The 17,229-nt window shown below is 42.1% G+C and overlaps 1 protein-coding gene across 3 annotated transcripts in view; it reads right to left on the bottom strand.

The window, feature by feature from the left end:
* The window catches only part of adgrb2 (adhesion G protein-coupled receptor B2), a 470,244-nt gene that overhangs the window by 34,464 nt on the left and 418,551 nt on the right, over nucleotides 1–17,229 (bottom strand). For all 3 annotated transcript variants that reach the window (XM_029732443.1, XM_029732444.1, XM_029732445.1), the window contains 3 exons: nucleotides 10,757–10,849; nucleotides 2,533–2,572; nucleotides 1,679–1,693 (listed from right to left, as the gene is read on the bottom strand). In XM_029732443.1, coding sequence (XP_029588303.1) covers nucleotides 1,679–1,693; nucleotides 2,533–2,572; nucleotides 10,757–10,849 — 148 coding nt within the window. The remainder of the gene's footprint in view (nucleotides 1–1,678; nucleotides 1,694–2,532; nucleotides 2,573–10,756; nucleotides 10,850–17,229) is intronic.

Genomic DNA, 17,229 nt, shown 5'->3' with positions numbered 1-17,229 from the left:
GAGCGGGAAATAAATAGAGAGAAACAGAGAGAGAGAGAAACAGAGAGAGAGAGAGACAGAGAGAGAATGTTAGAGAGAGCGATAAAGAAAGAGAGAGAGAAAAAGAGCAGAGACAGAAAGAGATGGAGAGAGCAGAGAGATAGAAAGAGAGAGCAGAGAGAGAGAAAGACAGAGAGAGCAGAGAGAGAGCAGAGAGAGAGAAACAGAGAGACACACACAAAGAGAGAGAGAGACAGAGAGAGAGAGAGAGAGAGAGAGAGAGAGAGAGAGAGTGTCTCCTTCCAAATACCACCCTATTCTCTATATAGTGCACTACTTTTGACCAGGGCCCATAGACATTGACATTGTGTAAAATACATTTGGCTCCAATGAAATGGACCTGGATTCCTCTGCTGCTGCCTTCCATTCCACCACATGGTCACTATTGGAACTCATTATTCCCTGTCTAGTTGTGACAGATCACGTTTCTTGTGTGTGTGTGTGTGTGTGTGTGTGTGTGTGTGTGTGTGTGTGTGTGTGTGTGTGTGTGTGTGTGTGTGTGTGTGTGTGTGTGTGTGTGTGTGTGTGTGTGTGTGTGTGTGTGTGTGTGTGTGTGTTTTTGGTCCTGAGACCAACAGCAAGGTTTGATGAGATTTGATGTCTTATACCGAGACCACAATAAAACAGAATGTGAAACTTTGGTTGGCGTTTTCATTTTCATGCTTTACGTTTAGTGAACAAAGGATTGGAGATCCTTCTAAAACAACACACTACATACAATACATTTACAACTACATGTTGGTATGAGTCAACATCTAAACGAATAAGGCTGAATCTCAAATGACACCCTATTCCTGTATAGTGCACATCTTTTGATCACAATCACATGCTCGCAACATGGAGGTCTAATCAAAAGTAGTGCACTACCTAGGGAATAGGGTTCCATTTGAGGCGTAGCATTAGTCATTCTAATAGATAGACATGAAAGGTCAGACTAACATGGCCTGATGTATATAGTCAGTACAACAGTTCACCTACTGAAACATATTTACCCAACATGCATATTGATTCATGCTAAACATGGTCACAAAATCAGGCATACAACAGTCAGATTTGAGATGGTCACTCCATAGGCCATATTAAATTCATCAATCAAGTAAAGGTTTTTGAGTGAATACAGTCCGAAGTCATTCCTCCATGGGTCTCACCTTACAGGCAACACAGTCATGCTGAATTACATGCACACACTAACACCGTCAGCATTTAAGTCGTCACTTCTGGGCCACAATTAACGTGGGATCTGTTAGTGCATCTGTAAATAACTCAAAGTTTCATTCAGTTTCTGTATTCATGTTAATGAATGTTTTGCCCCCCCCCACACACACAACACATCCAAAAAGGATGAAATGCCTTGATGATGGCATGTTCTATAGAACAAAATCCTGTTTTAAACTCTGACGCATTTCGTTATAGCCTTTGTCAGGGAGTACAATAACATTGTAGATGTTGTTCTATTGAACAAGGCCCATAATCAAACAGAAAAGTCCCAACAATGCATCCCTGCAGCGTTTACCATTCTACTTTGTTGTTACAACATTTGCATGAAAGTTTGAGTTAGGAGTTTGATGTAGATCTCAAGTTAGGGTTGGGCCATTAGTGATTGACTGTTTTATTAGGGTCAGGTTGGTACCAGACTTACATGGGTGTCCTCTCTCTGCAAGGGTGGAGTGGGAAAGTAACCATGACTGGGTGTTAATTTACATCCACAGGGTACACATGTCTCACATATACACACACGCATATACACACACGCATATACACACACGCATATACACACACGCATATACACACAAACACAAATGTACACACAGACAGAAATGCAAAAACAAGTACGTTCAGAATCAGAGAAACACACACAGGTACACACACACACACACACACACACACACACACACACACACACACACACACACACACACACACACACACACACACATATACACACACACACACACACACACACACACACACACACACACACACACACACACACACACACACACACACACACACACACATATACAAATAACCTCAAACACACACACAAGTTCTCGTATACGCACGCACACACGCAAGCACACTTCTCTATTCCAGTGATGGGGAACAATGTGTCTCTGAACATTGTGTCTGTCTCTGGAGAGAGAACGAGAGAGAGAGGAGAGAGGGGGGGAGATAGTGAGGGGAGAGAGATGGAGAGGGAAATAAGAGAGAAAGAGAGAGGGGTGAGAGAAGGGTAGAGAGATATATAGGGGACAGAGAGAGAGAGAGAGAGAGAGAGGAGATAAAGAGAGAGAGAGGAAAGAAAGAGACAGAGAGAGGGGAAAGAGAGAGAGAGGGGAAAGAGAGAGGGAGGGAAAGAGAGAGAGAGAGGGGAGAGAGAGAGAGAGAGAGGGGAAAGAGAGAGAGAGAGAGAGAGAGAGAGAGAGAGAGAGAGAAAGAAAGAGAGAGAGAGAGAGAGAAAGAGAGAGAGAGAGAGAGAGAGAGAGAACCTACCTGTTTGACACGCCAGGTCCACATCTTTTTCAAAGTCCGTCTGAGAGAGAGCATGGGGAGAAGATACACAGTTAGACAGCAGTGTGTGTGTGTGTGTTTGTATGTGTGTGTTTCCATGGTAGCTGCATGTGTGTAATAGATATAGCATGGCATTGGGGTAGCATTGGGAAACAGAAGGATGCAGACAATGAAACAGAAACAACAGATGAGATGAGAGGTGCTTTTGAAAGATGAACGTAACACACCCATAGAGAGATCACAGTTTTTTAGGCTCACAAACGGCCCGCTCATTAGGCAGGACTAGGCTGACACCTGGGGCGACGATTGACGAGGGCGGCCAAGTCGCACCTCCAACAACAACACATAAAACCTCACATAATTCTGCCCAAAAACAATGACAATTTCACTCAACCAGTAGCATATGGGCTTTTTGGGTGAGCGCAAATGCCGCACTGTGCCGCACAGTGCCAACTTTGTCAAAGGCAGGGGCGTAAACATATTTTGCATGTCCAATCCCTGCGCAACTCTCCAGGGTGCTGTTGGAGAGACACATCACTGCGACGCTTCACCAACACTCCTTCAAAAAATCATCGAACATAAATCATGTAGCAGCTATAGGAGATGGTAGAAAGAGTATGTGGCCTTTTCTTTAGCCTACATGCTGGAGATAAAATGGATGACAATGGAATGAGACGGACACTTACATCATGCAGGTTTCTCAAATCAAATAGCCTAACCTAAATGACGCTAACAAACAACATATCCTAAAAACAGGACAGGATTTAAGTAAAAGTGACAATATGGTATGGACAATCACAACTGTTGTCCAGGAGTTTCACCCCATTGTCAGGATCAGTGGTTTGTAGTTTGTATACGTACATTTTTGATAAGCTGATCCTAGCGAAAAAGAAAATATTTCTGCATTTCCCACTGTGTAAACACATTGCAAATAGGCTCATGATACCTCCTGATAAAGTTGGGTAGCTGATATTCAAAGCTTAAATAATCAAATTGAATTGTCACCGGAATCAGGACTAAAAAAGCCAATGCAACGGTCTGTTTTCCAAACGGTGGGCCTACCGCATGGATGGGCATTCATAAAATTCCATTGTGGTCTGACATGGTAGGCTACACTCCAGTAAGCATGAGCCAATGTCTTTTGGAAGTCTTTTTTTGGTACAGTCCGGACCAGACTTGATTTCCACATCCACGGATATTGGTATTTGCTCCGGTCGGGACAACATCTGAACCAATCGTAGACGTCTGTTTGGTTCAGATTTGGTACAATCCAGACCAGCCTTGATTTCAATGTCCACGGACATAGATTTTTGGTCCGGTCCAGACCAAATCTGAACCAATCATAGACGCCCAAGCCTTGATTTGGCCCAAACACAGACGTCTCTAAATGACTTATTTTCAACTTTCGTTCAGAACCAACAATATGCCTGATTTCAATATCCGGAAAATACTTAGAAAATACATATTTTAAACTTCTGGAAAATACGTATTTTCAACCTCCAGAAAATAACTATTTAAAATTTTAATTCAGAACTGGAAATGAACCTGATTTCAAAGTTCCGGAAAATACATATTTTTCAGCATCTGGAAAAGATGCCAATTCAACATCCTGGAAAATATGTATTTTAAACAAACAGAAAAAATCTTTTCACCTTTTATTCAGAACTTAAATTGAACTTTACATCTGGAAAACACGTCCTTTAGATGTCTTTTCAAAGTAATTTGGTTACTGGGACTATTCTAGTTTTGCGGGCAGCATTTTTTGTCTCGCCTAGGGCGACAGAACAGTAAGAAAAGGCCCTGGTTAGGTTACACCTTTCTGATAGTGCTACAGATGATTTAAAGACAGAGATGTTAGGTTACAACAGGGATGGGAAAGTCCAGTCCTCAGGGGCCTGATTGGTGTCACACTTTTGCCTCAGCCCCAGTTAACACACCTGATTCCAATAGTCAACTAATCATCAGTTTAGATTGTAATTACTTTAATCAGCTATGTTTGCTCGGTATGGGGAAAAAAGTGACACCTCCCCGGCCCCCGAGGACTGGAGTTGCCCAACCCTGGGCTACACCTTTCTAATGGGGCTACAGATGATTTAGAGACAAAGAGATGCAGACTAGAGGATGTGCCTCATCAAGCCCCGTATCGTCGAATCCCAAATGGCACCCTTTTCCCTACATAGTGCAATACTTTTGACTAGAGCCCTATGGATGTGCACCATCTAGGGAGTAGGGTGCCATTGGGGACGCATCCTACAGTATATCCCATTTCTACTAAGAAGTGTGTTTGTTATTAGAATGGCTGGTAGTGACAACAGATATCTGAGCTACTCCTATAATCTTTCTATCAGTATGTGTTTAGGAGAAGAATGAGGAAAGATAATGATTTTGCTTCAAAAGAATCAAGAAGGATGAACAGCTGATGAAAATTGAGGTCAGTGTTATTTTTTCAAGACTGCTGGTTCTAATATTGTTTTGTTTTCAAGTGAGTCAAGTGCATCCATCATTTACATGATCTTCAGCACATCATTTCAAGCACTTACTTTACCCAAATGGCCTAAAAAAGTTTTAGACCTTATTAGCTATGTTGCCACTTGTCTGTCTGCAATGGCCATCTCAAGTCACTGGTCTCTTTCAAGTTCTCTACCTTTCTCTCTTTAAACCAAACACCATCATCTTCCTCATGCCAGCGTTCTGCATTCATTGCCCTCAGCTTGTCTTTTGTAACCTCCAAGAGAGAATTTCCCCTCAACTCGTTAGAACAAATTGCTTGGTGAAAAAAACAACACAAACATCAGCACACAAACAGATTGATTGGATTGAATGAGGGAAAGTTCCAGTGTGTCTTTCCAAAATGGCCTCCATTAAAACCTCCCCAACTTAATGTGGTCCCTCATTGCCATGCAGATCCAGGCCATTCTTCTGTCTCCTCTCTCCCCCCAGCACCGATCTGCCTAGAATCCTCTATGACGCTCACTCACAAAAGCCTTTGTGTGGATATAAAGCTATTAGGCATTTTTGGCACGCCACAGAGAGAGACAGAGGGAGGGAGCGATAGAGAGACAGGAGAGGAAAAGGGAGGGGGGAGTGGGAGATGGAGGGAGAGGGTAGGTAAAAGAGAGAGATGGGGGGTGAAGAGGGAGGGAGAGAGATGAAGGGAGGGGGAAAGGCAGTGAAAGGGGAAAGTGGAAGAGAAAGAGAGAGCATGAGAGGGGGAGAGAAATAAAGATAATTAAAGGGACAGAAAGAGAAACAGAACATTTGAAAGAGGTAGAGAATGAATGCAGGTCTCAAAGGAGAGGAAAGCTCTTAGCACGCAAATCACACTGCCTCACAAATGGCTCTCGCCTAAACAGACAAATGAGGATATAGACTCTCATCTCTCTCCCCCCTCTCTCTCTCACACCCACACACAGGCTGAGTATGTAAAGTGAATCAGGTTAACCATCAGCATCATTACTAAGTACTGTTTGTCCAGGCATTATTGTGGAGGACATTCACATTAGGCCTGGGTTCAGCCAACACTGGTAACCACTTAAGCACAAGAGAACTCCAATTCACGTATGGCTGAATTATTATTGGAATAAATGCAAGAACAAAACAACATTTGGATCCCAAAACTTCCTCTAAAAACACTTCCATCTAGATATAAAACAGCAGCATAAAACAACGTTGACTGGTAGAAGCTAAGACTATAACTCAGACATGTGGGGTCTACTGGGCCAGACGGAAGTTCAAGCTCCCTTCTGTAAAAACCTACTGGCACCAATCTACATACAGTGAGGGAAAAAAGTATTTGATCCCCTGCTGATTTTGTACGTTTGCCCACTGACAAAGTCAGTGGTCAAATACTTATTTCCCTCATTAAAATGCAAATCAATTTATAACATTTTTGACATGCGTTTTTCAGGATTTTTTGCTGTTGTTATTCTGTCTCTCACTGTTCAAATAAACCTACCATTAAAATTATAGACGGATCATTTCTTTGTCAGTGGGCAAACGTACAAAATCAGCAGGGGATCAAATACTTTTTTCCCTCACTGTACTAATATACTGCAGCCCAGTGATTTCCAAACCTTTTCCCCAACGGACCATACAACAACATTAGTTGTTTTTGCAGGCTAATAACATTTTTATTAAATAAATTGAAAGCCATTTCCTTGACCACAAGGGGTATATCCACAATTTGGGAACCATTGTTGGAAACCCCGTGGCTAATGTACCAGATGTTCTATATGGCAACACACAGCATTGACTACTTTAGGACATAGTGTCTATCTACTGTGGTTGACATACTGATTTGCTGTTGGGGTACTGGTTGTGGTTATGTCCATGGTTGTGGTTGTAAGCTTGGTTATGGGCATGGTTGAGGGTGTGGTTCATGTGCTCATGGTTCATGTGGTTGTTGTGGGGCAGGCTGTGGTAACAGCCTTGTTGGCAGCCGTGTTGACAGCCCTGGTGAGGGTGGAATGGTGGCAGGCATGGTGACTGTTGTTGGTATGACGATGACGGGCAGGGAGAAGCTCCAGTGCCAGTGCTGTAGTGCAGAGAGCCACACTGCTGCCCGCAGTAGGACATGTTCTGACACTTCTGATGCAGGGATGGTGGGAGAGATGGATGGAGAGATGTGAGAGGAGGAGAGATGAGAGTGGGGGGATTGGAGGAGAGGACACAATTCAGATGAATTAGAAACATTAATAAGAAGAGATTATAAGTGATATGTGGGGAAGAAGAAATGATGAAGAGAATAAGAAAGAGAAGGAAAAAGACAAGGTAAAAAACAGGTTGAACATGCAAGAGAGAGGATGAACATGCAAGAGAGAGGATGAACATGCAAGAGAGAGGATGAACATGCAAGAGAGGATGAACATGCAAGAGAGAGGATGAACATGCAAGAGAGAGGATGAACATGCAAGAGAGAGGATGAACATGCAAGAGAGAGGATGAACATGTAAGAGAGAGGATGAACATGTAAGAGAGAGGATGAACATGCAAGAGAGAGGATGAACATGCAAGAGAGAGGATGAACATGTAAGAGAGAGAATGAACATGCAAGAGAGAGGATGAACATGCAAGAGAGAGGATGAACATGCAAGAGAGAGGATGAACATGCAAGAGAGAGGATGAACATGTAAGAGAGAGGATGAACATGCAAGAGAGAGGATGAACATGCAAGAGAGAGGATGAACATGTAAGAGAGAGGATGAACATGCAAGAGAGAGGATGAACATTGAAGAGAGAGGATGAACATGCAAGAGAGAGGATGAACATGTAAGTGAGAGGATGAACATGTAAGAGAGAGGATGAACATGCAAGAGAGAGGATGAACATGTAAGAGAGAGGATAAACATGTAAGAGAGAGGATGAACATGTAAGAGAGAGGATGAACATGCAAGAGAGAGGATGAACATTGAAGAGAGAGGATGAACATGTAAGAGAGAGGATGAACATGTAAGAGAGAGGATGAACATGCAAGAGAGAAGTTGAACATTGAAGAGAGAGGATGAACATGTAAGTGAGAATAGAGGGGGAGAATGGGAGGGACCATTCTCAAACGTTCAAACGAACTACCAGAATGGTTGAGTGGGGTAACTCTAGTCTTTGGTTGTACTCTAGTCTGAAGACTGATCATCTCAAGATGTCCTCCTATACTCCCAATATGTTCTCCTATCCTCTCAATATGTCCACCTATCCTCTCAATATGTCCACCTATCCTCTCAATGTGTGCTCCTATCCTCTCAATATGTCCACTTATCCTCTCAATATGTCCTCCTATCCTCTCAATATGTCCTCCTATCTTCTCAATGTGTCCTCCTATCCTCTCAATATGTCCACCTATCCTCTCAATATGTCCTCCTATCCTCTCAATATGTCCTCCTATCCTCTCAATTTGTCCACCTATCCTCTCAATATGTCCACCTATCCTCTCAATATGTCCACCTATCCTCTCAATATGTCCTCCTATCCTCTCAATTTGTCCACCTATCCTCTCAATATGTCCTCCTATCCTCTCAATATGTCCTCCTATCCTCTCAATTTGTCCACCTATCCTCTCAATATGTCCATCTATCCTCTCAATATGTCCACCTATCCTCTAAATATGTCCTCCTATCCTCTCAATTTGTCCATCTATCCTCTCAATATGTTATCCTATCCTCTCAACATGTTCTCCTGTCCTCTCAGTATGTCCTCCTATCCTCTCAATATGTCCTCCTGTCCTCTCAACATGTTTTCCTATCCTCTCAATATGTTCTCCTGTCCTCTCAACATGTTTTCCTATCCTCTCAATATGTTCTCCTATCCTGTCAATATGTCCACCTATCCTCTCAAGATGTTCTCCTGTCCTCTCAACATGTCCTCCTATCCTTTCAACATGTCCTCCTATCCTCTCAATATGTCCTCCTATCCTCTCAATATGTTCTCCTATCCTCTCAATATGTTCTCCTATCCTCTCAATGTGTCCTCCTATCCTTTCTACATGTCCTCCTATCCTTTCAACATGTTCTCCTATCCTCTTAATATGTTCTCCTATACCTCTCAATGTGTCCTCCTATCCTCTCAACATGTTCTCCTATCCTCTCAAGATGTCCTCCTATCCTCTCAAGATGTCATCCTATCCTCTCAAGTTAGTTTATGGTAACATTACTTGAAATCTTACATCATAAGGCCTTCTTAATACTGTTATGGCTGTTATGTCATGTCATGTTTATAACAGGCTTATGAAGGCTTTATGACACAGGGTTTCAGTAAAGTTTGCCCTTTTCATTGCGTCGCCTTGAGCCTTTTACTATGAGGGATTAATTCAGGATTATACCATTTGGAAAATTACTGTTGGAAACACTCTGGATTTACAAATTGATTTGATATGACTGCTTTTAGCACAGCGCTCCGTGTTAACTTTGGCAGGAGTAGGTTTCCTCATAAATAAGACCATTCATTTTACCTGAACATGTGACATCACCAGGAACAACCCTGGGCCATACGTTTTTCCAGGTCAGTGATTTGAGGCAAGGAAAAACTCTGAACCTGACAGCTTTAAAGAACAAATTCACGACAAGGACATTCCAATAAAAAAAAGGTGTTTTGGTCATTTGCAGTAAATCATCAGCCTCCTAACATTCCTAGCGGTCCATTCAAGAGACCAAAATATTACAGTAAATGACTGTGTGATAAATACAACTAAAGGGGAAGGAGTGGTCAGCGTTGGAACCTTCGTAACTAATACAAATGACAGAACGTTGTGACCTGGTCGACATTGGGAGGCACTTCATGTCTTTATGATTTACAAGACTATTAACACGATTTTGGACAAAGTAACCTTCTGTGTAACTTTACACCCTGCGCATAATGATAAGGACCTTTCTTATAGGCTAAATAAACCTGCCGCAGTCACCGCCGAGTGAATAAAAATGTGAAAAAAATATGAAAATGACTGATTACAGGTGCGCTGAGAAAATATCTTTAGGAGGGACTGGAAATAGACCATCAATATTGGCTAGGATATTTGTCCCTTTTTTTACCCCTTTTTCTCCCCAATTGGTAGTTAGTCTTCTCCCATCGCTGCAACTCCCGTACGTATGGGAGAGGCGAAGGTCGAGAGCCGTGCGTCCTCCGAAACACAACCCAGCCAAGCTGCACTGCTCCTTGACACACTGCTCGCTTAACCCGGAAGCCAGTGTGGCAGAGGAAAAACCGTACAACTGTGAACTGAGTCAGCATGCATGAACCCGGCCCGCCACAAGGAGTCGCTAGAGCACAATGGGACAAGGACATTCCAGCCGGCCAAACCCTCCCCTAACCCGGACAATTGTGCGCCGCATCATGGGTCTCCCGGTCGCAGCCGGCTGCGACACAGCCTGGGATCGAACCTGTAGTGTTGCCTCTAGCACTGCAAAGCAGTGGCTTAGACCGCTGCACCACTCGGGAGGCCCTAGGATGTTAGTCCTAATCCGAAATTGACAACTCTCAAATCCTCTCAAAACCCCACAAGTGCATTGGGTGTAGGGTCTAGTGGTCGATTTGGGATTGGGATTGGGATTATAAATAGCGAAGGGCAGTACTTGGAGAAAAGGAACAAGGCAGTTTTAGGACCAACATGATGTGGTTACGTAGCCTGGTCCCAGAAGTTGGCAAGACAGCACAAACAGATCAGAGGCCAGACTAGTAGTGGTTATGGGTCTAATATGGGATGAAATGGAATGTTATTCACCATGATCTGCACCTGTCCATTCTTGCATGAGTCCGGTGAGTTCTCGCTGTCATCTTTACATCCCCCCATCCGACAGCGCACTGCGTCCTGGACCTTGAAGAGAGGGATAAGGAGCGAAGGAAGGAAGGAGAAGAGGAGGGATAATGGGAGGAAAGGAGCAAATTGAAGGTCTTTATTGGTTAAGTTCACAACATTAAGACTACCATAGACACTATGTTCATGTATACAGTACTTGGGTTTTAACCTACACTCTTAGAAAAAAGGGTTCATTGGAGTTCTTTATAGAACCATTTGGTTCTTTGGACAAGAGTATAGAACCCATTTCTATAAAAGGGTCAATATATATATATACCCAGTGAAGGCAAAGAACCTTGAGGGTTTTATCAATACCCCATAATGTAATGGGGATTTTAGAAAACAACAGCTAACAAAAGCTAACCCAGTCACATCAAACTGTGAAATGACAGCTAACATTCCCTTTTCATTTGTTTCAGCTGTTTTGCATTGACATTTATTCCAATGAAATGATGCTCCATTATGATATCACCTGGTCAGAAAAATGACTAGCTGACATCTGACCCCGTTAACTCAATATGGCAGGGGGAAGATCGAATTCATATGTTGCAGAGGTCTGAGTGGCAAACAGCAAGTTTCCATCAAACCTGTGTTGTTGCAAACTTAATGCTAGCTAGAAGCAATATTAATAACAATATTAGCATAAAAGCATACACTCTTAGGGAGTGTTCGTAAATTCAATCTGGAATGCCAGAGTGCGCTCAGTAAATTCAGAGCGTTGTCAGATTGTCCATTAGTAAATTCAGAGTGTTTCGCTCTCGGAGCATTCAGAGAGCACACTGGACGCTCTAGCCGAGGAGTAACATTGATCTGAGCGCTCTGACCTCACAACGGCAGTCAAGCACCCAAGCTAACTGGCTAAAGTTGGCTAGCTTGCTAGCTACTTCCAGACGCAAATAAGAGAACACCTCATGCTGACCATTTTACTCGCCCTAGCAAAGGTGGTTATCTGTTTTCATGTTGTCTAAAGCGTTGGTGACAGTAACTGTGCTGACACGCGTTCGTACATTCATCAGTTATTCTGCGCTCTGGCACACTCAGACGAGAGTGCTCTGAAATCGGAGTAGATAGCCAGAGTGAATTTACAAAAGGGGCTCAATATAGAACCTTTTGGTCAATTCATAATGTAACTGCCCTTCCGATTCAAAAACCAACCCTCACTCCAGCATGACAATGCAAGTAGACTACCAATAAGCACGTTATTGTTCAACGTATTAAGGTAATTTAATTCAAACATATGAAGCCAAAGTCATATGGTAAACTACAGGCTATATAAATACATTTAAAACTTTATTTAACTAACGTTAAACAAAAAAATCCAGGATACTTTAATTCTCCACTTTACAAGCTAGCCAGCCAAATCTTTCAAATAAACATACATTTTAATTATGGTATGTTCCAAATATAGCTACAGACCCAGCCTGACATTGGAAATTAGCTAATTGTTCCTTTTATTTCAGTATTTCAGTGTGGAGTCAGTTGAGGGGACTATGCTTCATGAAGGTATGTATAAATAATTTATAATAAATTCAGTATAATAAATCTTGGTGATTCAATAGCCTACTTAATCATTACATGACTTTTAACACACTGTCTCTGTGTTTTGCAACTTCTGGCAGTAACCAAGAACTATAAGAGGACGCGAATCTCACTTTTGATTGCTGCTAACACAGGCAGTTAGGAAAGCTAAGGCTAGCTTTTTCAAACAGAAATTTGCATCCTGTAGTACAAACTCAAAAAAGTTCTGGGACACTGTAAAGTCCATGGAGAATAAGAGCATCTCCTCCCAGCTGCCAATTGCACTGAGGCTAGGAAACACTGTCACTACCGATAAATCCACAGTAATTGAGAATTTCAATAAGCATTTTTCTACGGCTGGCCATGCTTTCCACCTGGCTACCCTGGTCAACAGCCCTGCGCTTCCCACAGCAACTTGCCCAAACCTCCCCCACTTGTCCTTCACCCAAATCCAGATAGCTGATGTTCTGAAAGAGCTGCAAAATCTGGACCCCTACAAATCAGCTGGGCTAGTCAATCTGGACCCTCTCTTTCTAAAATGATCTGCCAAATTGTTGCAACCCCTATTACTAGCCTGTTCAACCTCTCTTTCGTATCATCTGAGATTCCTATAGATTGGAAAGCTGCTGCGGTCATCCCCTCTTCAAAGGGGGAGACACTCTAGACCCAAACTGCTACAGACCTATATCTATTCTACCCTGCCTTTCTAAGGTCTTTGAAAGCCAAGTTAACAAACAGATTACCGACCATTTCGAATCTCACCGTACCTTCTCCGCTATGCAATCTGGTTTCAGAGCTGGTCATGGGTGCACCTGAGCCACGCTCAAGGTCCTAAACGATATCATAACCGCCATCGATAAGAGACGTTACTGTGCAGCTGTATTCATCGACCTGGCTAAGGATTTCGACTCTGTCAATCACAACATTCTTATTGGCAGACTCAACAGCCTTGGTTTCTCAAATGATTGCCTCGCTTCTTCTCCGATAGAGTTTCTTCTCGCTTCTTCTCCGATGTCAAATCGGAGGGCCTGTTGTCCGGACCTCTGGCAGTCTCTATGGGGTGCCACAGGGTTCAATTCTCGAGCCGACTCTCTTCTCTGTATACATCAATGATGTCGCTCTCGCTGCTGGTGATTCTTTGATCCACCTCTACGCAGACTACACCATTCTGTATACTTCTGGCCGTTCGTTGGACACTGTGTTAACTAACCTCCAGATGAGCTTCAATGTCATACAACTCAGCTTCCATGGCCTCCAACTGCTCTTAAATGCAAGTAAAACTAAATGCATGCTCTTCAACCGATCGCTGCCCGCACCTGCCCACCCGTACAGCATCACTACTCTGGACGGTTCTGACTTAGAATATGTGGAAAACTACAAATACCTAGGTGTCTGGTTAGACTGTAAACTCTCCTTCCAGACTCACATTACACATCTCCAATCCAAAATTAAATCTAGAATCGGCTTCCTATTTCGCAACAAAGCATCCTTCACTCATGCTGCCAATCATACCCTCATAAAACTGACCATCCTACCGATCCTCGACTTCGGCCCCATATACCAAAGCCCCATATACTACCCACCACTACGACCTGTATGCTTTTGTTGGCTGGCCCTCGCTTCATACTCATTGCCAAACCCACTGGCTCCAGGTCATCTACAAGTCTCTGCTAGGTAAAGCCCCGCCTTATCTCAGCTCACTGGTCACCATAGCAGCACCCAGCCGTAGCACGCGCTCCAGCAGGTATATCTCACTGGTCACCCCCAAAGCCAATTCTTCCTTTGGCCGCCTCTCCTTCCAGTTCTCTGCTGCCAATGACTGAAACGAACTGCAAAAATCTCTGAAGCTCGAGACTCTTACCTCCCTCTCTAGCTTTAAGCACCAGCTGTCAGAGCAGCTCACAGAGCACTGCACCTGTACATAGCTCATCTGTAAATAGCCCATCCAATCTACCTCATCCCCATACTGTATTAATTAATTTATTTATCTTGCTCCTTTACACCCCAGTATCTCAACTTGCACATTCATCTTCTGCACATCCTACCATTCCAGTGTTTAATTGCTATATTGTAATTACTTTGCTACCATGGCCTATTTATTGCCTTACCTCTCTTATCCTACCTCACTTGCACATGCTGTATATAGATTTTTCTACTGTATTATTAATTGTAAGTTTGTTTATTCCATGTGTAACTCTGTGTTGTATGTGTCAAACTGCTTTGCTTTATCTTGGCCAGGTCGCAGTTGCAAATGAGATCTTGTTCTCAACTAGCCTACCTGGTTAAATAAAGGTGAAATAAAAAATAAATAAAACTGCATGTAAGTTGTTCTTCAACATCATAATAATTATATGTCTGCATAGCATTTGGTCTTCATTTTTGCAGATTAATTCATACTTATTTCCAAAGATTAACTTGTGTTTTTGGTCCTTTTTTATTTTTCTCTGGAACCAGTGAGGCAACCACCCAAACTGTACTGGTGGTAGGTAGCCCGGTGGTTAAGGAGTTGGACCTGTGGCAGGAATTGGACCTGTGGCTGAAAGGTTGCTGGTTTGAATCCCGGGCTGGGTGCAGGAAGAAAATGGGTGGAATTGATCTGACAACTGGAGGACTGCTGGGTTCACATCCTCAAAACATTCCCCTACAGTTGGGCCCTTGAGCAAGGCCCTAAACCCCACGACATGCTCTCCATCCAGGGGTGCTGCACTGCAGATTGAACCTGTGCTTGTCTTAACTGCATGTGTGAAGTTTGGGGGTGTTGAGAATGGAACAGAAGCCACATTTTCGTTGTTTGCTGTAACTAATGGACAAAGTTGTACTGTATTGTAAAGAAGTCAGCCAGAGTTGACATGGGCCATCATTCAAACAAAGAGATGCCTCCCTGGCCACCGGTGCATATTTCCAAACTATGTTAGCATATACAGTAATGACAATACATTCTAAAAACTATGCTGGGCTTGTTTTGTCCATTATTTAATTGTTTGTTAAATTCTATTCTTAGCAAAAAATATTACTATTTAATAGTGGTAGCCATAATTCATAAATGGCACCATACAGGGTTCTATATGGAACCATTTTGATTCAATGAAAAAGAACCTCTAGGGTTCTGATCAAAGAACCCTAAAAAAGGGTCTTATATAGAACATTTAGGGGTTCCATACTGTATATGAAGCAAGCGATATAACCCTTATGGTTCTTTAAGGAACCTTTCTTTCTAAGAGTGTAGCTACAAACAAATATATTACCTTGCTAATGCAAATGTTTGATCATCTATATTGGGTTTTATTATGGATTTGAATATGTTATACCATGGCATTGTTGAACACTCATTTCTGATTGACTTGAAGGGAATTCTAGAGAATGTTTTATTTCCCTATAGAGCAGGGTATATCAGCATGGTAGAATTCAATGGCTATACTTAATTCGTACATGTTCTATGTTTGAGCTGCTTTTGAAAGAAAAAGTTGAATTGAACAAATTATTGACATTGTTGAATTAGATTTTCATAACAGCAAGCCAGGACTGCAACAAACTCTCACAGTTTCATGTCAGAATTAGACGTTCATCCATGTTTCTCAAACATAACATTTTGAAGTTGTTCCAAAAGTAACATTTTGAAGTGTATGGTTACTTCTCTGTATCATTCCATGGTTACGTTTTATCTCCAAGGTATACGGTTAGGTATTAACCCCCGAATGATTAAGGTAAGGGTTAAGGTTTGGGACAGACTTAAAACCCAAATATCAAAAACAACTTCATATCATGGGATTTGAAAATTCAACCTTTGGAACCAGAGGCTTACGCCCGTCTGCCATCCCTGTCCACAATGCCCTAGCAAAATCAAAGCCTACTTGAAGGTAACAGCGCTCCCTGTTGTCCCTAGTGGCCATTTTCCACGTCATCTCCTGACATCCTCAGACACGGATGGACATCGAATACTGACTTGTATCATGCCTGAGGACTGATGGTTTGGTTAGCTAAACTTGCAAGTCTGTTTGTTTGGTTACCAAGTCAACTACTCTATCTAGTAAACCTGCTAGCTACTTCAGTGGATGTTGAGCACATTTCTATTTGCAAATGAACACATTTGTTCAATCTGACCATGATATAAAAGAGATAATCAACTCTGGGCTCTATGCGATAGCAGAGTGGAACTGATCTTCCACGGAGTTGGATTATTTTCCAAAGAACGGATAGCCCCTTGTTGATTATCCCTCGAAAGCAGAATAGTTTATTACACGTCATCAACATGTATTGCATCATTATTGGCTTTTAATAAGAGTTAAAAATCTCAGTTTCTTAAATGTGTTTGTTAGCTTTTAATACTACTGTACTAATACTATTTAAAAAACACTATTTGAAAACATCCAAAGAAAAAGAAAGCAAGAGAATGGAAATACAGACAGAGACTGAGAAAGTGAGAGAGAGAACTGAAGAACAATGAGCAGTACTGTAAAGTACTTAAATAAAAAAATGTTAAAGTACCAGTTAAAACGTTTTTTGGGGGGTATGTGTACTTTACTGTGTTATTTATATTTTTGACTACTTTTACTTTTACTTCACTACATTCCTAAACAAAATAATGTACTTTTTACTACATACATTTTCCCTGAGACTCAAAAGTACTCGTCACATTTTGAATGCTTAGCAGGACAGGAAAATGGTCCAATTCACACACTCAAGAGAACATCCCTGGTCAGTCCTACTGCCTCTGATCTGGTGGACTCACTAAAAACAAATGCTTTGTTTGTAAATTATGTCTGAGTGTTAGAGCATGACACTGGCAATCCGTAAATAATAAAAAGTAAAAAAAACAATTGTGCAGTTTGGTTTGATTAATATAAGTATTTGAAATTATACTTTTACTTTTACCTTGATAC

This window comes from Salmo trutta, chromosome 34 (genome assembly GCF_901001165.1).
Source record: "Salmo trutta chromosome 34, fSalTru1.1, whole genome shotgun sequence".
NCBI classification, from domain to species: Eukaryota; Metazoa; Chordata; class Actinopteri; order Salmoniformes; family Salmonidae; genus Salmo; species Salmo trutta.
This window is presented reverse-complemented; position numbering and strand designations above follow the sequence as displayed.